Here is a 21,682-nt window from a genome sequence, read left to right on the forward strand (position 1 = left end):
AGACAAAAACCCTCACTTAATGGACTTCGTGACTCAGATCAAGTCATTCCCAGACTTGCAGCCCATATTCGAGTCGATCCTGAAAGATTCTTCAGGCGGCGTGGATTCCAACCTCATGGATCAGAGCTAGCCTCCGAATGCCGATCACGCTTTTCAAATGATCACCAGAATTCATATATTTTAATTTTGTACTCAGCGATGTAAAAATTATACCCGATATAGAACGAGACATTGGATTTTATTCAACAGTTATAATTACTACAATAACAAATATTACAAACATGTTTAGCAAACAGCTAAGAAGGATGGGAAGATCCAGTGTCATTAGTAGGGAAATGGCATTTATGGCATCCGGAAGGATTTTCTTGTTTAATAGATAGTTTTCTTTTGGTAGTTCTGTCTGATATGTATTGTGATATTACATGCTATGTGGAATATTCATAGGAGGTTGGATAAATACAATAAAAAAAGCGAAACACTATTATTCTTGAATCATTTTCCTTTCCTTTTTGTACCCGGAGTAGCGCTAGATGCTCTTGTACTGAGGGATGCCTGCAAAAAAAAAAAATAAATATAACAATAAAAATCATATATTTTAGGCGAAGGATGTTATACACTCGCTTATGAATAGAATAGTTCCATAAAATTACTTACCGGTTTTGCCGGCGAAGCTCTAGACAGGGTGGACGAGCTGGCGTTGCGCAAAATAGGTTTAGTGACGGTCGCGCTCCCAGTCGTGCTGCCAGTCGCACTGCCAGGTCGCTCAGGGCTCTGGTCTTTGCTGTTAAAAATCATGAAAAAATACAAAAAAAAAAAATATCCTCTCCATAATATAGTTAATGGTTTAGAGCGTTAGTAGTTGAATATTTTTATTTTGCACCTGTTTCCTCTGCTCAACTGGCCTTTCCTACTGAACATGCCGGACAAACGGCCGCGAAGATCCCGCTTACTGCCGGTTGTGCTCATATCGGAGTCCGAGCCCTGAAAATTAGTTTGCAAATTTGTTTTTGCATCACTGGTTTGAGGTATGGATTATAATTTTGAAAACTTGAAAAACTCAAAATGTTCTGCACCGATTCAATTTTTGAAATGAAATGCTGAAATTTTTATACGATATAAACAAGAGTTGTTTTTAACTATTTTTCACGATACTAAGTGCCCCAATTAACTAGCCACAACTGCAACGGCACACGACCCGCAGTTAAAAAATTAATGGAGAGCATAGTTGAAGCAACGATTTTAACGGGGCCCTTCGAAGGTGAGGATGTCCTCATTCCTCGAATTCCAATGATCCCAACCGATACACCATTTCAATATAAAAGATGACAGTTCCTAACTCCATTGGCGTTCGCAGTCACAATGAACAAAGCTCAAGGTCAAGCTCAAGCTTTAGCAATTTGTGGCCTAGATTTGGAAGTGGATTGCTTTTCGCATGGACAATCGTATGTTTCGTGTTCCCGTGTTGGAAAACAAGATAGCCTCTATATGTACATAAACAATGTGAAAACAAAAAAAATTAGGATACCCACAAGTATTGGAAAATAAAACTTCAATAAATCATATCTGTTGTTGTTCACGGCGAAGCGTGGCAAGGCACAGTTAGTTATAATATATACTTATAAAAAACAAAAGGACTATTAACAATTCAATGGAATACAACTGACTGCGTAGTAAATAGACTAAAAAAGTTGACTTAATTTTTTTTTTCTTTATACTTTTGTGTTGCTGTTTGTGAACATACATATTAAATATAATATAGACTTATTCCTATATTAGATTCTATCGTTCTGTCTTGTCTCTTAAACTGTAAAAAATACGTTACCTGTGAAACAGTCCCTATAGGCCTAAAGTCGGCTACTTCAGAGTTGACGTGGTCGTCTATTGACCGAGACTTAGTCATCTTTTTCAGTTTGTCAAATAAACCTTTCTTTTTCTTCTTCTCCGTGGGAAGGACATCACTTTGAGTAGATCCACCCGATAATCGACTGAAAAAAGTTTCGTAATGTATGATAAAACCGCCATTTAATTATTTTGTTCGGTTCATAGTTTGTATACTTTCGACATTATTCGACAGCTATATCTAGTGCCCTTTACGTAACTACACGGCTGACTATAATGTTACGTAAAGGGCACATATTACATAATATGCTATAGAAAGATGATAAAATAAATAAGGCGACGAAGTAAAGGTTTAAATTTTATTAACTATTATCATGCAAAAATTTACGTGGTGTTAGAGCAACGGAAAAACTGATAATGGTGCACTTTATCTTGCTTAACATTGATGAAATCTAACAGTTTTTTCCAGTATTGTGATAATATAAATCTGTTGATACAGTATGTAGTAGTACATTTGTATCACTGTCATGGATTACTGTTTCTAAAACTAAGATTTTAAATATGAAGCTGTAAACTAAATTAAAGTATTCTTATTAATGTTCATATATAAAATTCTAATGACAGAACTTGCCTATCTAGACTATTGTCCCGTTGCATTGTGAATAATCGTACGTCCGCATCGCCATCCAGCGATTGCATTGAAGAAACACTGCTGTCTTCTACTGTCTTCCAAATAGAACTCTGAACGACCAAAATTACATTTTAAATAATTCTGTAAATATTTATCTGCATAATTTGTGTAACTGTATATTTCAAGAACAATATTGAATCTACCTGTTCTTTGGTGGTTTGCTCCAAAGAAATAGATCGTTTCTTGAGGGAAGGTGCACGCGATGGAGTACGAGATGATGTCACTGACAGGGTGTCACGGGGTTCAGTCGACATAGCGCTAAGTCAAAAGAGAGTTAAAAGTTAAAAATTCTGCAGTTTTCATATTTAATTGGTCAAATAGCGGTAAAACCGTCGTTATTAACTTATTTTTGAAATGAACAGATTTTTTAAATTTTGCGTTATGAATACTTTTATAAGATAAATATTTAATACATACATACGTCGATGGAATATTTCAAAAATTTTTCATACCAGCAGATATGGATGGATATATGTGTAATCTAAATGATTTTTAAAAGTAATTTTTATTTACTCAAAATTTAGTTAATCGCTCACCGCCTGGCACTAGTTTGCTGTCTTCGTTGTCTCTCAGCTATACGTGAGGCGCGAAGCTCGTCAGTGAGTCTCTTCAGTCTTACGGCGGTGGCCTGTGCGTCGCTCGCCGCCTGCGCTTCACTAGTTTCCGGAGTAGCGGAACGGGATCGAGACTTAGATGACTGGAGATTGAAATATTGACTAACTATATAGAATGTCCCGCATCCACTGGTGTTTTACTCGCAATTACTCATATTAGATATCTTTAAAACTTATAGTAACTTTTAAATTTACAGGATGTATAAACACAGTTACGTTTAAAATAATATTTTTGTTGACTATTATTTTCACAACAATATCTTACCCTATTGCGTCTCGGAGGAGTTGGGGTCATAAGACTCTTTTCAGGCTTTATAGCGTCTGTTCGGAACATACTAGGATTCTGCTTCATTAAATCGTCTATTGTATCGACTAGTTGTGTAATCACTTTGTCATCCTCCTATTATATTATTAAAATAATAATAAATAAGGTTATTCTAACAAACTTTTGTTTTTAAAAGATCAGTGAAAACTATTCTTCACAAGGATTGATCTAAGTACCTGTTGCGCTCGTTTGAGAGAGGCCACCAATAATTTGTTTTGATCGCGGTCACGATCGTGTCTCTCTTTGTCACGACGCAACTTTTCATTGGCGGTTCTCAGTTTTGCGTGTGCGTCCCGTAGTTCCAGTAAATCACATTGCAGTTCAGTCACCTTAAAAATACTCTTGTTAGTAAAAAAAATATTTACTCTTTTTTCTCAATGCTAAAAAAATTACCTTCTTCTTGGCTTCCTCAGTTTCCTCTTCTGTTGTTCTCTTTAGTTGATCTATCCTTCTCTTCATATCCAATCTTTCCTTTTCTCTTTCCCGCTCCACCTTAAAAATAATCAGGTTTTATTAATCATTATTTTATTACAGGTTCTAAATGACCTATCACATTATTTTACCTCAAACAGCGTTTGTCTTAGATCTCGTGCGAGGGTAGAGGTCTCATGCAGCAGTCTGTTTTGTTCGTCACGTTCCTTATGCCACGCAAGTTCCATCCTAGTTGCCAGTCCCGCCAGTCTCCCCCGACCCGATGACAACAGCCTATCTTCTTCGTACTGTGCAAAGTTAAATTCAAGTTTTTATTCTTGATGCCTATTAAATTAGCGTTGTGATATAGTAAAGGTTGCTGCTATCAATGATACCTCATTTAGCCGAGACTGCATTTCTGCAAGACGAACTTCAGCTGTTGATCTCTCACTGACGAGTTCTGTGTTAAGTTTTGAAGCGAGGAGCCTTGCCTCACAAAGTTCGTCTTCAGCACATGCTAGTTGCTGCTCTAAGATTGCTACTTTGTTACGATATTCTTCCTGAAATGTATATAGCCGTATTGTATTTTTGATTAACATATTAATTTCCATTTTTTATTACTTTTTATATAAGTAAAATATAGTATGTACATATAACATTTCAATACCTCATCAGTACTAGATATAGAATTGCGTTTGGCTCTTTTTTCACCACTTTTGTCTTCAGCTATTGTTTTCTGAGCTGCTTCTAGCATCTGTTTATAATTATCGCGTTCTCTTCTAAACCTCGACACCTAATAAAAATTAAGAATTTTTTAAAAGTGTACAGTTAGGACATAGAAAGTTTTTTTTTATTATGGTACCTGATTATGTAAAGATTTCATTTCATCTCGCAAAGAGTTCATTTGTGAGTCATAACGGGCTTTAGTTTCAGCAACTTCATTCTTTCGAGCCTTATCAGCTTGCTCTAAACGATTATTAAGTGCGGCAAGTTCACGTTCTAATTCTGCATTATCAGCAGTTAATGTCCTTTGAACTTTGCTAATTTTCTCATAGTCTTCTAACTTTCGACGAGCTTCTTCTAACTAAAATTTGAATATATTATAATATATAAACTGAACCATGACCCAAAAATATTAGGAGACGTTTTTGGTAAATCAATAATATTGTTAGAAGATACGTATTGCCGTACTTTACTTATAATAAAATTAATAGAGCACCACTTTCTAGTTTGTGCGTAGCAGATTAGTGATAATAATTTCAATTTTACTAGCTTAAACTCATTCATTATCAAAGTTACGTTATTTTTTTCATAAACTCTTGAACTAAATTAAAGAAGATTGAAAGCACGGTAAAACAAAATTGTCTTAATGAAAAGAAAATAATACGCCTAAAAGCCCAAAACGATGTACTGCTATTAAAGATTTAAAGTAATGATCAAATAGCTTTCAAACTAAAGTTCAGTTAAGTAGGACCTTGAATAAACGACAGACAAAATATCATAAAGAAAACATGTACTTGCGAAAAAGAATAAAAAATAAGTCAAGTGACTTCAACCTCTTTCTTAGCAAGATCGTGATGATGAGAAAGGACATCATTGGAGTCTTTAACACCACGTAGTTCACGTTCCAGTTGTTCGAGGCGTGCCGAAAGCCGCGCGCGTTCGACTTCCCATCCTCCACCGCAAAGACGGTCTTGAAGAGATGATATTTCTTTCTGTAAATATATGATATTTTCAATAAACTAGCTTCAAATAAATGTTTTTCCTGACACAAACTTACAGTAACATACCTGTAATTCAGCTTTTTCTTTATTCCAAGCTTCCGACTCACTCTCGTAATTCTCTTGGATAGATTTATATTCTGCCAGTTTTGTATTAAGTTCCTTTTGCACTAACAGAAGGTCACTAAAACATAAGAATGAAATAAAAAATCATCATGGTCAAAATACCTATATAAATAAAATTATTTCAAAATAGTAAATAACATTATTTCCTTTTAAGAATATGTTAAGGAAGCACCGTATAGAATTTACCTTTGCGCTTTTTCCTTCTCAACGGTTAGACGAGCTTTGGTTACAACGTGTTCCTCTTCTAGTAACTCATACTTGCCAGTTAATTCTTCATATTCTGCCTTTTCCACAGCCAATGAATGTTCCAATTCTGTAATCAGTTATTCATTGCTATTGTACTTAACTATTCATTATTTTTAAAAGTAAATATACATTAAAATAATTTACTTACTTTTTACTTTTTCTTCATGTTCTTGTTTTATTTCTGATAATCTTTTCGTGCCCGCACCTGATGTTTGCTCTAAGACTTTTAGTTTCCCTCTTAGGGTTGCTAACTCTGCTTCTTTGTTTTTGATATCCTTATCGTGATTGGCACGCATTCTGTCAATTTTTTTCCTTTCTGCCTGTAAAATGTTACTTATTAAACTAAGTAGAGTTATTACATTATTAAAATCCAAAAATAGATTATATTAAGTCCTACTTGAATATCTGAATCTAGTTCAGAGGCTTTCTTTTCCCAATAGTTGGATTCTTTCTTTTCCGTTTGTAATTTATTTTCAAGGTCTTTCTTTTCATTTTCATATTTCGAAATATCAGACTTAAGCTGTGTTAATTCCGACTGTAGTTTAGAGTAATCTTTTTCCGTACTGCTAAGATCTTTTTTGGCAGAAGCTAACTCCTTTTCTTTATCTTTCAGTTCTCTGGAGGCCTTCTCATATTTTTCTTTAACTTGTGCTATCTCCACTGCTGACAAAGCCTCGTCATATTTTTGATTGGACGTCTCACGTAAAGCGTCCTCCTGAAATTTTTTATACAAATTTTCAAATTAATGCAATATTTTGCTTTTAAAAGATACAAAGCCGACAAATTTTGTAAATCTATCTCATAAGAAGGTGAGGTATCATGCATGTCGTGGATATAAAACAATATTTGACAGTAAAAAAATCCAAAAAGGCTATGTTTCATGCTGTGGAGAGAACGGGGATTCACTCAATGAGTATATTTCGGTACCAGTTGCTTTATATGATTATCTTTTGCCGCTATAGTGGATTCCAAGCTGGTGATTTTATTTTCATAGTCACATTTCATTTCCTTTAAATCTGTTTCTAAACAAATAACTTTACTTTCGGCATTAAAAAGCTTAGTTTTCATTCCATCATTTTCAGTTGTAAAATCAACAGACATGCGTCTGTTTGAATTTGTGAGGACCTCTTTTTCTTCCTTCTCTTGCGATAACTAATTTCAAGGAATAAGATTATAACATAAATCGTATGTAAACCATAACTCACTTTGAGGAAATTGACTAATAATCACAAAAAAACATGTAGGTTATGTAAATAGTTAAATTTCTATAGCTTGAAAGGAATTCAATAATAACATTTTTTTTATATTCCACTTAATAGGATAGAGCAAATAATTTATTACCTCTTTTTCTAATTTCGCAACACGATCTTTGCGGGTAGCTAGTAACTTTTCTGTTCGCTTGCATTTTTCTTCTAATTCTTTAAGTTTTTTCTCAAGTTCGGTTAACTTCTTAGTCTTGTCTCCAACCTTAAATTAAATATTCATTTATAAAATATTATTCTTATTATATTTATTTATATTTATATACATTTATTTAATTCAATACTTACTTCCTTGAGTAATTTACTTTTATCTTGTTCCAATTTGTTAATTGAATCTACCTGTTTCTTAAGCTTATCAATTTCCTTATCTTTATTGTCGATTTCTGTTTTCAATTCTTCAATTTTCTTCATACAGTCTGACATAGCAGCTTGTTGCGTACTATTTTTTTCTATTCAAACAAAAGTATGAATAAATTTAGTGATAAATACAAATTAAAATAAAATCATCATACAATTATTTTAATAATATACTAACTTAAATCTAAGTTTAATTTAGCTAATTGTGCCTCCAAATTATTTTTTTCTTCTTTTAATGATTTAGATTCCGCAGCAGCATTATTTTTTTCCTCTTCTAAAGCCTTATATTTATTCGAAAATGATTTCTTTTCAGACTCCAATTTTGAATTTAAATCTTTAAGCTTGGAAATTTCATTCTGTAACCGATTCTTTTCATTTGTTAATTCCGTCTCAGTTTTAGATAATTTTGCCTTAATGTTTTCTATGTCTTTTTCCTGTCCTGTTTTTGTATTAATATCCTGCTGGGAAAGGCCTGCATTCTTCATGATTACATATAGTTCACCTGGAATTAAAATATCGGTTGTATGTTGGGTTTGAATATCCTCAAAACAAAGAAAATATTTGTCAATTACCTATTTCACTTTCGAGATCTTCAACCATACGCTTCATTTGTAATTTGGTTGTTATATCAGTAATCTTTTTTGGTGTTCTAGGTTTGAATGTTTTCATGGCGTCCTCTTTCAACTCTTTTAATGTAGTTTGCAATTTTAATTTTTCCTTTTCAAGCTGTAATAATAATAGCTTTATAGAATACGGCCAAAAAAAAAAATTGTATTGTTGAATAATATTTTTACCTTATTGAAACTAATTTTAAGTTTATCTAATTCTTCCACTTTGGGTTTCAGAGATTCAGCTTCTTTTTTTAAAACGTCTCCGAACCTCACCTTTTTCTCAGCCTTTTCTTCTTTATCTTTGTTAACTTCTAACTCTTTAATTTTTGCTAAAGCATCTTTTAATTCTTTGTCTAATTGAGCTACTTTGCTTGCATTTTGTTCCACTGATTTGTCACTCTTTAAGTTTCTTGCACTTTTGAGTAACTTTAATATAAAATAGAAATATTTTTAATTTTTGTGTAAAAAGTAAGACAAATAAGACATTTAAAAATAATAAATTTTGAAAGCAGTCACCTGTAATTTTTTATTTTCAGCTTGTAATTTTTCATTATCCGCCTCTAAGCTTTGTGTTTTTGCTCTCAGAACGTTAGCTTCTTGTTCTATTACTTGAAGTTGTCTCTTTAGATCAACATTTTGTTGTTCACTTCCTCCGTCTAGTGACCTATAAAAGATTTAACGCAATTATCAGGTAGTTAAAAATTATTGTAGGTAATAATCATGTCATCCAATGGAACTCACTTGCTTTTAATAAGTGAAGCCTTTGGTTTTTTCTGAGTAAGGCTTAATTCAGCATGCAGCCTTTCACAATCCCTTTCTTTTTCGATGAGTTTCTTTCTTAATTCAGCTATTTCGTCTTCTAAAACCTTAAAGTTTCATATTTGATTTTGTTATTGTTTTTAATATGTATCAGGTAATTAAAAAAATCCTTTCAGAAAAATTAATCTTGTAACTGTTAATAGAATGGTCTTAGTGTAAAAATAAGGCTTTATTAAAAAAATTACTTACTTTAACTTTTTCTTCTGCTAAGTTATTAGCCTTAGTTGTAGTTTTTCGCAACGTAACTACCGTATTAGTGTTTGATTTAACAGTGCTAGAAATTTTATCACTCAGTTCCTTAACTTGTTTCCTCAAAGATTCTCTGTCTTGCTCTAACTCTTCAACTTTTTTCCGTAAAACTGCTGCTTCCTATTGAAAGAGTATAAGTTAAACAAATAGAACTCTTACGTTCGTAGCAAAGTGTTTAAAAAAAATTGTGAGTTTTTACTTGTTCATTGAGTTCTAATAAAATCCTTAATTCTGCTGGATCCTCCTCATCGGATATGCCTTCGTCTTTTTCATTGGGAGCTTCGATGGCAAGCCTATTATTGGGAGGTGTTGGCGATAACTTTCTACCTACAAAATAATAAAAAATTGTCCAAACCATTCACTGCTTGAGCAAATTAAAACGTTCATTATTTAGCACAATGCAATGACAACGTTAATTTAATTTTCTTATACATTTCCAATTTACCTAAATTATAATTCCAATACATTAGATCTTTATTAACTTAAATTTGATTCTTAGTAGTTGTTTTGAAATTATTTTAGATAAATTGTACTAAAAACAGAAGTAGCAAAAGTTAAATTTATTAAAACAAGATGTTTAGTTATAATACAAAAATAATTTTAGGTCTATATATATACAAAATACTTTAGGGTCATTGATTCATTTCCTTAAGTTGAACCGGAGAAAATGGCTACCTCAGGCAGATATGCCGATTCAAGTTCAATGTCAAAAAGAATACTTAAAGAAAATTCCTAATAAATCCAAGCGTGTTAGTAACAACGTCGAAATGTCGTAGGTTCAAAATAATGGCGGTTTTCGCCTATAGGCAAGTTATGATAAAGAAAAATGGAATGATTTCATGTTACAGGGATGATGCAGGTTGGTAAACTGTTTTGGATGGAGGTCTTACACAAACTGAGAATTTGCAATAACAAATTGACGTACTTCTGGCTTTGGTAGCCATTTTCTTCAGCTGTAGAAGTAAGGACTCATTGTCGTCCTCGACTCTTGATGCTGTTTTACGCAAGTTATTTGCCTGAAAATATTCGTTAGTATATTATTAACTATAGGTAAACACATATCGTTCTCTAATTTAAGGTTTTTATTAATATGGTGGTGCAAACAATTATTTCAAACACGTGTTACATTTTACAATCAAGTTGCAATTATACCTACAATAGGTAACCTTGCTGCCAGAGGATTGAATAAAGCGAATGGGAATTGAATCTGATTAGATGACGAAGCTCCTTTATCTGAGGAAAGTGGGGGGCTGTCGGATTTTTGTATCCTTTCCTCGATATTTGAATCTTGATTTAAGGGAGCATGATTATCGTCACTCATAGACGTAGAAGCATAAATATCTGTTAGAGTACTTTTATCACCAAATGATTTTATTACTGTATTACCAATCTGTATAGATTTGTCAAAAATATATTGAGAGCTTTGACAGCAAGCATTTTTATTTTTTCTCTTATCTATTTGCGTGAAACAATGCTTTTTGAAACATTCAGTTTGAATATTTTTGTTCTTAACAAAAGCTTTTTCTGTTTGGCTGTACATATCTAATAAATCTATATCAATTTGGATGTTACAATCAAATGTTATTTTTTTTGTATCATTAGCTACATCATGGAACAATACTGTATCAGTTTGACATCCTTCAGAATAAGAATCAATGTAATCTTGGGGAGTTTGATGGGATTCACTAATGCCAATAGATAATTTGTTGATATCCAATGAGGATAATTTTTTTTCGAGAACATGTTGCATTCTTTGAATTTCTAGCATCGATTTGTTATTATTATCAGTGACAGCAAGGTTAGGCGGAGGATGAAGCTTTGTTGGCGGTGAATGCGGTGGTGGAAGATTCCGTTTACCACTGAAGCTTCCAGGGTATCGAATGGCCTGTTTAAATTAAGTCTTATCTTTAGATATTTTGTTGACATTGTAGTAAACAAAGAAAAGTATACGCGCGGTGTGAATAATAAGTTACATTTTATTTATGAGAGAAATATTTGTGTGGAAGTTGAGTCAGACATGAGTTGGCAGGACGCCACATGGACGAGTTTTACAGTTAATGATCTATCAAATACAACTGATAACAGTAAAAAGAACAAAGTCTTAAAATAAGTATCGCAGAATCATAGTTGAGAACTTAACCATTGATTTTTTCATTAGATCATCAGATACTAAATTGATTAGAAAAGTTCAAATTGGCATCACAAGCTAGTTTTTGAATTCGCAAATTAATATTAGTAAATAAACTATTAATAATTTTATTAAAAATAACAAATATATAATAAGTATTGAGTACATTAATTATGTTTTATATTTTTTTATTAATTTAAATTCATTGCAGTATGTTTATTTCTATGTTAAATTAAAAATGTATATTATTAATTTCTATAAATAATCTCACAAAATAAATACCTCTTCTTCAGCGTTGCGTAGTTGTTCTCTTAAATCAGCTTCGCGTTCCAAAGAGTCTTGAAGATCCCGAAGTAATTGCGCTGCATCTTCTTGGCTTCCACCTCGTGTTAGTGACGATCGGGAAATCTTCTATTAAAATAAACATAACATTGAAAATTTTGAAAGATTTCAAAAACTTAACTTTCAAAGTCTTAAATTTCAATTAGTATAATATTTATACTCCGTCAGTTGTTTGCTTCTTAACATTGGCAGGCGGAACACCAGAAACAGAAGATGATTTAGTCTTCGCTTCTGCCAATTCACGCTGCAGTCGCAGAGCAACTTCAGTAGACCGCGCTACTTCTTGTTCCAATTCCTTGATTCGATTCTCTCTCTGTAGACCGTCAGCACCTCCTACAATCTATATCAAAATCGTTGTTAAAATAACAAAATCATTAGTAGCAGGCTAATGAAAGATTTTTCAAGCAATAAAATGGATACATTAGTTCTAAACAAACCTATTTTCTTTATGGCTAATGCGAATAGTTAAATAAGTTAGATAAAAAAAAAAATCTTAATCCTATTATGAGGCTACATTATTGGCAAAGATTATTTGATAAATTATATTAATAATGATATTATATCAACTAAAAATTGTGATCTAGATGAAACAATTAATGGTATTTTAATATCTTAGCTTTAAGCTTAGTTTAGGTAACAATTATTTGGATTTTGGTAAAAAACATAATGAATGTTTAATTTACCTACTAGAATCTGGACGCGACAGCAAAATTCCAAAACTAACTGTTACAGTAGCTTACAAGACACATAATTTATTCTTTGATTTATTTATACTTTATTGTTTGGAATTTCATTCAAATATATAGATTTTGTTTTAATGAAAGTTTAAAGACTTTTCAAAACTTGTTGCCAACCTTCTAAGTAGTTTTGACTTTTGCCACTAGTGTTGGACCAAATAATTTTTATATAGTAATAAATGCTGTATAAGAATTTCGTTGAAACCTTTATAAATCAGGATTTTGAAATTTGGACTTAGTGTATTGTTAAAATTTTGACCCATAAACCAATTTACCTCTAAAAGCTTTTTCTCCTGATCTGCTTTTTCTTGTTCAAGTTGCTCGGCCCTTCGCTCCGTTTTTTTCAATTTAAATGATAGCACTCTACAGTTTTTTATTGTTTGTTCTAATTCTCTTCTTAACGAAGAATATTCATCTGCTTGGTCCTCTCTAAATATAATAAAATTGTAGTCATGGCTAACGAAATTAACTCACAATTTTTGTTATCTTCATATATTTACCTGAAGTTGTCCTGCATTTCTTCTATTTCTTCCTCAAGATCTCGTAATTCTTTTTTCATGTCTTCATTTTCATCCATCAATTCCTCACACAGAGTTTCTGCAGCCAATAACTTTGCTCTGAGTTGTTCAATTTGTTTTGTTTGTGCCTCAATTGATGGACGAGACTACAATTTGAAAGTTTATTAAATAAATGTTATATATACATATATAAAAAAATAACATACAATTGTACTTACTTCTAATTCTACCTCCATTTCTTTAATCCGTAAAGATAAATGTTTCTTTTCATCCTTTAGGTCTTCGTTTTGTGTTGTAAGTTCATTAACCTTCTTTTGTAACTTAAGATTTTCTGAAGATCGTCCAGTGGAATATTTATTAGTGTTATCTATGTTAGCTAGTCTTCTTAATAGAATGTCACTCTTTTCTTTCTCAACACGTTCACAACGCTTTTTCAGAAAATCTACTTCTGACTTTAGGCTTTCAATTTGTTCCTGTTAATGATAGATATACTTGAAAATAATTTCAATAAAAATAAAACTATAATTATGTGGGTACTCACTTAATCTATAGTTCACAATAATAACGATTTAAAATTAAATATGAAAGGTATAAATATTTCAAGTATAAATATTTTATTACATGTATCTTGACGTACCTGATACTCTTTTATGTTCGGATCGACAAGTGTTACATCTGTGTCTGTTGTGATAGTGCTGCCTTCATCCTCCGATTCTTCCTTATCTCGAGATATAGGTCCGCCCCTAATAGGAGGCTTTGATATGGATTGATTACGAGTTTTTCCCTGTAGTAAAAAAAAATCTTGACTTGTCACAAAATTGTGCTTGATTTGAATTTGTTTTAATTTTGAAAATTACAAATATCTTACCAGCGATATACTAACGTCTTCCTTACTGTAACTCTTTTCTTCTTTTGGTTTCACGGACTTTTCTTCTTCCTTACTTCGAGAGGCACTTCTCCTTTCTCTTTCCTTCTCAACGCTAGACTCTTTGTCAAAGCTGCTTTGAGCTTTCATTAATTGCATCTGAAAAATAAATAAATGTATAAATAATAAAATAATGTAATACATAATTTCATAATAGTTATGTATGAAAAAATATGTGGTCAGCTTTTTTGTTCCTATTTTATATAACTGTTTTTTATGACATTAATCTTAGAGTTTTGTCGTAACTTTAAAATGATTATAATAATTAAACTAATGTTGTATCTTTTCCATTTTTTTTCTGTTATTCATTTATTTTGGTAACGACCTTTAGCTATTTCGGGCATCGTAACGCAACTCTTTGGGAGTAACACAAACAGTTCTACTGACCCACTTCATTTATTTGGTTTAGATAATTTTGAATTTACAGATTTTTTTATTTGTAGCAGTCACTGAATATGTGTTTTCAAAATGTAAGTCTTTATAATATGATAATATTTGCATAAAATAAACACATTATGACTCTTAAGAACTACACATTATAGTATTTAAGATTGTTTAATGCGATTTCAAAAACGCTCTGACTGAGTTGCTAGTCCTGGTTTTTTTACAAATTTTGTTTTTTGATAGCATTGTGTTTTCATGTAGTTACTATAAGATGTTGTTAGATTAGCTTATTACGTAGTAACTTAAGATAGAAGGTTCCCTCAGCAGGGACCGAATAAATCAACCGACTTGGTATTACACAGATCTCACAACTTTTTACGATAGAAAAACTGTTGTGAGACTTTTTTTTACAAGTATTGTTTTTGATGGCATCTCATTTCCTTTTGTAGATAGCCCCCTTTCTGTTTTTTCCAGTACCCACTACTTAAGCATACCTTTAACGAATTTTCTGAAAGCTCCCACTCTAACTTATGATACGAGCTACATGTATTTATAGTATATCTAGAAAACTGGACGGAAGTTGCAAAATAATTTACTAATGCGCCTTGTTTATACAACGCTTGCTACGTTATTAGAAATATAGGCTTCTGGTTTAATCCACAACGAAATTATATGGGGTAGGAAATGGCCAGAACCGCTTAAAAAGAAGTATGGCACGTCCGAGCAGCTCTTTTTTGGTCGACTTGGTAGGGCCGCTGCCTTGTCCCTGGATTTTGTTTCATGTAAGTATTGACATAAATATTAAATAAGATAAACTAAGATAAGATAAATAAAAAATAAGATAAGCTAACAATAGCTAAGCTAAGATAGCAAACAAAAACAACTTAGTTTTATAAAAACGGTTAAGTTATTATTGAATTCTTTTTCGATAATCTCTATATCATACTTAAAAATTTGTGTAAAAAGATGTTAATAAAGAAATAAAATATTTAATATTAATTAAAAATACCTTTCGAACTCGTTCTGCAAGCGAATCGTTTTTATTGATAGTTATCTGAGCTATAGAGGGCTGGCTGTCTGGTTGTTTGACGGTTGGTGGTGGCGAGGGAGATGGTCGACGTACTGTTACCGTTTCTAAAAGGATAAAATAACACAATCAACAAAATATATGTAAGTAATATGTTTATTTCTATGTCATAAATGTCTACCTGTATTATTCTGTCCTGTATCTAGAGATGGTAAAGGACCTGTAGATCTTCGTTTGGGTAATTTAAGACTAAATGTTACAGCAGTTGTATTATCCTCTTCATTTGAACCCAAGTCTGGTGTTGACGTCCACGACGTGCTCTTCTTATTGAGCCCTATAATTTTTTATTTATTACTAACCATTATACAAAGAATATATGTGTGTAACAGCATGTACGTATTGTCAATTTACCTATTGTTATGTCGTCTTTTTTGGATACTTCAGTGATACTGAGGTTTGTGCTCGAAGCCCAACCGCGACCTGTCTTCTCTACTTCAGCACCATTGTTTTCGTCACGACTTCTATAATATTGTAATAAAAATCTCAATATCTCAAATCTATTCGTCAATTGAACTAGACGATTTAGAAAGATGTTTTAGCCTTTTATTATAATTCCGTTATTATATTATATTTATTTTTAATGAATTGACTTTTAGTTGAAAAGGTAGAGGGGCAGATAGTGAATGAAAGCTTTAAATTGAAGTCACTGATAAGACTTAATTATTACAAAAATTTTATATAATTTTATTATTTACCTATTTCATTTTCATTACTTAATCTATACATATGATAAGACAGCAGAAATCGAATGTCTGTATATTAAATATTTTTCCAAAAACTGATAGGAGGCAATTAAAGAAGAGCCATGGAAACCATAAAAACAATTTTTTGAATTTTTGTCCGTCTGTCTGCCTGTTTGGTACGTTATAACTTCAAAACTACTCAACGGATTTGAACGCGGTTTCCACAGTTGGATTACATATAATTAGGAGCATTGTCAAATTTTGTTTCGTCAAAATCGGTTAAGGGAAAAAGAAGTTATGGTCAATTGAAAATTTACTTCAAGCACTGCTTCAAAAATTTTCAACACTACTTAATAGTTAATTAGTTATATTGGTTACTAAAAAAATAAATGTTCTAATATGTGTTAATCTTAATATTAAAACTTATGAGAGGTAACAAAAATAACAAATAACGCAGCGCGCGCGGTTGAAGTGTTTAACATTGTGCTCGATAGATGGCGTTGATAAAATACGTCATCTACCTAGATCGCGGTGTTAAGATTCTCCATTGTGTAATGACTGCCATGCGGTTCGAAAGTTCATTATTGTTTGTTGGTTGTGGTTGTCTATCATTTATTATCATCTCTTTTCTGTATGTTATTATTTTAAGTTGGATATATGGATATGCAAAAAGCGACCAACACGCGGGCGGAGCCGCGGGCCACAGCTAGTGTTTTATATAAAAATTTCATTATTATTTTTGTTATAAACACGTGGTCACTGAAATAGTCGTTTTATATGCTGTAAGCTAAATTCTTTATGCTTATAGCTGTGAAAGAACGTTCACTGAAATCCGGATAGTCTTTCTATACAAATGCTTGCTTACAACAAATTAAAATAAAACTAATATTTTTCGGATAAACTACGCGGATTTTTATTATTTAAAAAACTAAATAATCCCGACGTCTCGGTTACTTTTCAGCAACCGTGATCATGGTTTTAAATAATAAAAATCCGCTTAGTTTATCCGAAAAATATTAGTTTCATTTAAATGAATAAAACTCGCGAAAATCATAGATCTCAGTAAATTAAAAGAAATCAATAAAATTTAAATTAATTGAAATTAATTAACTATAAACATAAGCATCAAAATATCTAAATTAGATATGGTAATGTTATAAGGTAAGCAGACTATGAATTTTACGTACTTATTTAATTATTATTTTAGATACCGAAGAGAGGATAATAATCTAACTATCCATTCATTATCTAAAACACAGAGTGTTGGTCCAAACAGCTATTAATACGATTGCAGGAACTTGATATATTTTTCAATATAAAATTTTCACCTGACACAGGTGTAAAGGTTGATAATATAAGATGCAAAGGACATTTGAAACTATATTTTTAATGTGATTGTCATCATTTATAACTAATTACTTAAATACACAAACTATTAATCAGTTTCCTCGTGTAATCAATATCTAATACATAATCTAATCATCGGAAAACGTATAACTTTATTACAGGTTTTTATTGCAGACTTACGAGTATAAAGCTATAAAGTTAATTGTATGTCCATTCAGGCAAAGACGTTGCTATCTTTAAAACGCCGACAACAGCTGGTCCGTAATGCGTTTTAGTCCATGGCATATGTACAAATATGTTTAAATTGATCTCATTAATTATGTTAAAGAGCATTTGGATTGTGAATTAAGGACGTATTTATGAAAATCATAAATTGTTAGATTTGCTTCCGGCATGAATAGTTCCTAACTAACCTACCTATTGTAATCTTTGCCTTAATTTGTAAGTATGCTTTTGTTTAAATTATAAGGATTGGGATAATTAAATAATTTTAAATTATAAAACAACCCAAACTTGTTTAGAATGAAATCAGATTACCTCTTTTTAAAGTAAACATATTAATGTTTACTTAGCATATTATTGAACTATTTTTTTTAATGTATTTTTTCTAATAAATTTATAAGATCTTACTTTTAGATTATTTTTCAAGAATAAAGTTAGGATTGCCTAATTTACAGGTCATTGTAATTCCATGACGGGATTTTACACAATTTTCATGAAAAAATATTACTTCATAAACCGTTTTATAATCTTATGCAGAATTCTAATTCATTTTATGGTTCCAAAATTTATCAAGAACAATAGTCTTGGGACTTAAAGCAAAATTTTATGTAGCTTATTTATTTATTAATATAATGTTATTATATTAGTTGATATATTAGGGTCATTTTGATAGTTCCAAATAAGCTGTTACATCACATTCGCCTACTCTTTAATTTCATTAGATCCGGAGGCGACTTATTCAATGCATTACTATTATAATTTTTATATAGCTACGGTGGGAAGTAGTCGAAGATTCATATTAAATTGTTTCATTTGTTAGTATAACTGTTCGATTACGCCTTCACTCTGAATGTAAATCTTTATAACAACTAGCAACTTTGTATCAGATATTTCGTAGAAAATAATTGCGTCATTCGTTCAGTATTTCCAAAGGAATCCAAACAATTGCAAAGAAAATGTTTGGCAACTTGGAGTTTTGCCATGATAGTTTTTATAGCAGGTATATAAGACAAACGAGTCCATGTCATTATCTGTCCATCAATAGTAAAACTTTGCTACAGAAATACTAGGTAGAATTATATTTATTTGATATGAATTGGAATTGCAAGATTCAACGTGTCTTTTGTTCTTATTAGGATGATATTCGAAACATAGCTCTGCCAAAGTTCCAAGTTCTAAAGAAATAATAAAAGACATGCAGGCGTGGTGTGATTTATTGTTTCTTTTTAGACATCCCATCAACCCATATTCAATAGGACATATAAAGCTTAGGTATACAGAACATAGGAACCCGGACAAAATAAAAAATCTATTAAACCAAAAACTTTTAGGTAATATCTTCCCAAACTCTTTATACAAAACACTAGTGCAATCCAATTTTCAGCAGATCTTTTTCCGTTAAAAGACCTGCTTTTATGTTACTATTTTAGATAATCTATTTATTATACCGAAACCTCTCTCAAAATGGTCATGATAATTTAAAGTAGGTATAAACTATATATATTTAACATGGGACAAACTGATGACGTCGGAAGCATAATAAATAGGTTTTTTTATTACTAAGCTGGTTCTCTTATAACTTATGTTCCGAATAAATGTAAAAAAAATATATATTAATTGTCTTATAATCATTCTGGATGAAAGACAATTTTTAAGACCAGTTCAAGTATTATTTTATAAGTACATATGTTTTAATCTATCAGCCAGTTAAATTCTTAGAAGAATCCATTCAATCTTTCTTAAAATTGACGCACAAACAAACGGTTTAGATGTCAAAATTTTATGAAGATTTGTTGAGCTATCCATATTAATTTAAAAGCATTTGTAGTTTAAAAGTACTTGTAAATATTATTGTGGTTGTACAAATTTACTTTATTATACATAGATACAGTGGATTTCACCACATACAAGCTGAAGTAGATTCAACATCTCATCCTTGTAATATAAGAATAACAGATGTCTCTATAAAGTTCAGCGCCATAGTTTAAGGCACCACACTAATATTAGTGTGGTATATAAACTATATAGTTTCTTAATAACCTTTTTACTACCGAACATTATTATACTGTTATGTTCTTCGGTTTTTACCCCCCACGTGTAATTGATAGACAAGGGCCATATCATTGAATAATTTACGAATTAGAATAAAAATCCTCTCATTTCAGTTTCAGTTACTTTGAAATCACTAAATAAATCATTGTTTCTAAATTTAACTCATAATTTATGACTGAAGCTCAAAAAAATAATGCCATTATAAAATCAATGTTTGTATAAAGTATTCGTAAGGTATTTTTTGTGATCTTTAACTGTCTTATAAAACTTATAATTTCACAGATTAGAAATATTTTTGAAAAGATTTTAACTAGCTATTGCTGAGAACTTAATAATTTTTTAATTTGGTTCCATTAACAGCTATCGTTTAAATACAATAACTATATTTTTTTATCTAATAGCCGAAGTGAAAAATTTTCACAATTGAACATTGTTTTTGTATATTAAGTCAGTATTTTTTAAGACGTTTTGATTCGCAATAAAATATCATTTCGGATTGATCACTGAATGTCAGACTATTTTTCTTACAAGAGTTTTTTAGGATCTAAAAATCTTTTATTAACAGACGTTTCTGCTCCGAATTAATTAGAAGTTTCGACTATCAATGACAACGAGTTAGGGTGGTTTATTTTAAATTTTAACAGTGTTCGTTCTCATAGTATCTTATTAATCTACTTTTATCTTGTTTTGATATTACAGCATTTTGTCAAACTAACCGTGATGAGGGCGAGTTCCAAGAAGAGAGGCTCGGTGTTGATGCAGCAAAATCATCTTCCTTCTTACGACCACCGTGTTCCTTGTAGTCGCGGAAGCAGCGCTTGCAGCGAGTCGGCCATCGCACTTGCGGGTGGAAGCCCAAGGGACAGAGCGGATCTCCTTTAGCCATTGGATACATATGGTGCATCTTTATTGAACCAAATACACTATTATCAAATGCAATTCACAAATGTCAACGTTTCCCACTAAATGCCAATGTTACACGATTCACGTAATCACATATATCGCTCCATCAACAACATCCCGTAGTAAACTTCGTTTAGGAAGGCCGATCACCGTAATTACTTGCATTGATAGTGGCACTCGATAATGTTTATGGAATGAGTTTTACGATTCTACGCTATTAATAATAATTCATGTAACAGGCAACGTAACCAAGACGGTCGTAAGTCTGCGCCGCACGCTGTCCATAAAAATATCTTGCTGCTCGTTACGTACCGGGCGACCTAAATCGACAGCTTTGCTATCCGCATGTTATTGCAAAATTCAAAGGAGAGTTTCAGCGTATTATTGAAGTTTATAGCGGCCTGTGCTTCGAATTTCAAGTGTTTGATCCTTTTAGTTGGACGGGATCGTTGGTGAAAGTTGGCGGCGCAGGCGTCGGGTGAACGGCTCTCGTAGAACTGAAGCTGGCGCGGGCAGGATGCCAACACCACCACCTCGCAGTCAACCACTTATCTTCCACTAGCGGGTTCGGGACGCCTCCGTCCCGCTTTCGATATAAATAAGTCGTATTCGCTAATAAAACACGGCAAGTCGCACTCACCGGCCGGTCCAGGCCGGCCGCGATCCCGTGCAATAATTAGTGCCTTGTCCGTCAACGCTTCAATCCAAAATAGATTTGTTGAATTATGTTCTATTAATGTCGCAATTAAAAATATTTCGTATCTTAAGTATTCATGAATGACCGTTTGACGTCAATAGACGTAAAATATTTTTATTAAATAGAATAACGTACTAGCTATGAACAATTTTGCTTTGCACTGCCTTCTTGTAATAATATTTACATTTGAACGTTGCCAATTGGTAACCAGAACTGCATTTTTGCTTGTCATTTCGTTTAAAATAGAATTGGGGAGAATATTGAAATATAAATGTGATATTGCAAGGATCCCAATCAAACGTTTTATTTTGAGTAAATGGTTATAAATAAAAATTTACAACGCGTTGGCTTTAATGATGATTAAGGTGACGTAATTGGTACAAAAA

General features: G+C 31.9%; 2 protein-coding genes and 1 long non-coding RNA gene across 5 annotated transcripts in view; 2 read left to right on the forward strand and 1 right to left on the reverse strand.

Annotated features, from left to right (window-relative positions):
- The window catches only part of LOC116779098 (cullin-associated NEDD8-dissociated protein 1), a 15,590-nt gene extending 15,109 nt beyond the window's left edge, over window positions 1-481 (forward strand). The window contains exon 24 of the mRNA XM_061529751.1: window positions 3-481. Coding sequence (XP_061385735.1) covers window positions 3-130 — 128 coding nt within the window. The 3' untranslated portion in view covers window positions 131-481. The remainder of the gene's footprint in view (window positions 1-2) is intronic.
- On the reverse strand, window positions 220-21,103 carry LOC116778718 (centromere-associated protein E). 3 transcript variants are annotated; one of them, XM_061529748.1, is made up of 41 exons: window positions 20,413-21,103; window positions 15,744-15,853; window positions 15,514-15,666; window positions 15,315-15,439; window positions 13,865-14,020; window positions 13,634-13,780; window positions 13,215-13,469; window positions 12,979-13,142; window positions 12,754-12,907; window positions 11,902-12,081; window positions 11,682-11,810; window positions 10,424-11,156; window positions 9,471-9,598; window positions 9,212-9,391; window positions 8,945-9,069; window positions 8,720-8,867; window positions 8,387-8,629; window positions 8,165-8,318; window positions 7,771-8,094; window positions 7,524-7,684; window positions 7,315-7,440; window positions 6,901-7,125; window positions 6,371-6,688; window positions 6,122-6,293; window positions 5,914-6,040; window positions 5,671-5,785; window positions 5,437-5,595; window positions 4,743-4,964; window positions 4,548-4,673; window positions 4,276-4,440; window positions 4,033-4,188; window positions 3,863-3,961; window positions 3,646-3,798; window positions 3,410-3,544; window positions 3,067-3,227; window positions 2,674-2,788; window positions 2,471-2,580; window positions 1,823-1,985; window positions 881-981; window positions 655-781; window positions 220-552 (listed from the first exon to the last, which is right to left on the reverse strand). In XM_061529748.1, exons 1-41 carry the CDS (start codon window positions 20,598-20,600, stop codon window positions 493-495), a joined length of 7,092 nt encoding a protein of 2,363 aa, XP_061385732.1. In that variant the 5' UTR covers window positions 20,601-21,103; the 3' UTR covers window positions 220-492. The 3 variants fall into 3 exon arrangements, with proteins under 3 accessions (XP_061385732.1, XP_061385734.1, XP_061385733.1); XM_061529750.1 differs by lacking the exon at window positions 10,424-11,156 and adding an exon at window positions 10,197-10,287 and having other exon boundaries at window positions 20,413-21,099; XM_061529749.1 differs by lacking the exon at window positions 6,901-7,125.
- Window positions 17,651-20,635, forward strand: LOC133320844 (uncharacterized). Its single transcript, XR_009753961.1, has 2 exons — window positions 17,651-17,863; window positions 20,396-20,635. It is a non-coding gene; the product is annotated as an uncharacterized LOC133320844 (long non-coding RNA).
- Window positions 21,104-21,682: the final 579 nt, after the last annotated feature.

The sequence above is a fragment of the Danaus plexippus genome, chromosome 6 (assembly GCF_018135715.1).
Source record: "Danaus plexippus chromosome 6, MEX_DaPlex, whole genome shotgun sequence".
Lineage (NCBI taxonomy): Eukaryota > Metazoa > Arthropoda > Insecta > Lepidoptera > Nymphalidae > Danaus > Danaus plexippus.

Excerpts from the sequence above, each read along its gene's own strand:
- LOC116778718 (XM_061529748.1), bottom strand. The coding sequence starts at position 20,600 with ATGCACCATATGTATCCAATGGCTAAAGGAGATCCGCTCTGTCCCTTG. Across the intron at positions 4,965-5,436 it reads ACGATCTTGCTAAGAAAGAG|TTAGAAGAAGCTCGTCGAAA; the intron begins GTTGAAGTCACT and ends TTCAAATTTTAG. Across the intron at positions 982-1,822 it reads CTATAGGGACTGTTTCACAG|GGCTCGGACTCCGATATGAG; the intron begins GTAACGTATTTT and ends ACTAATTTTCAG.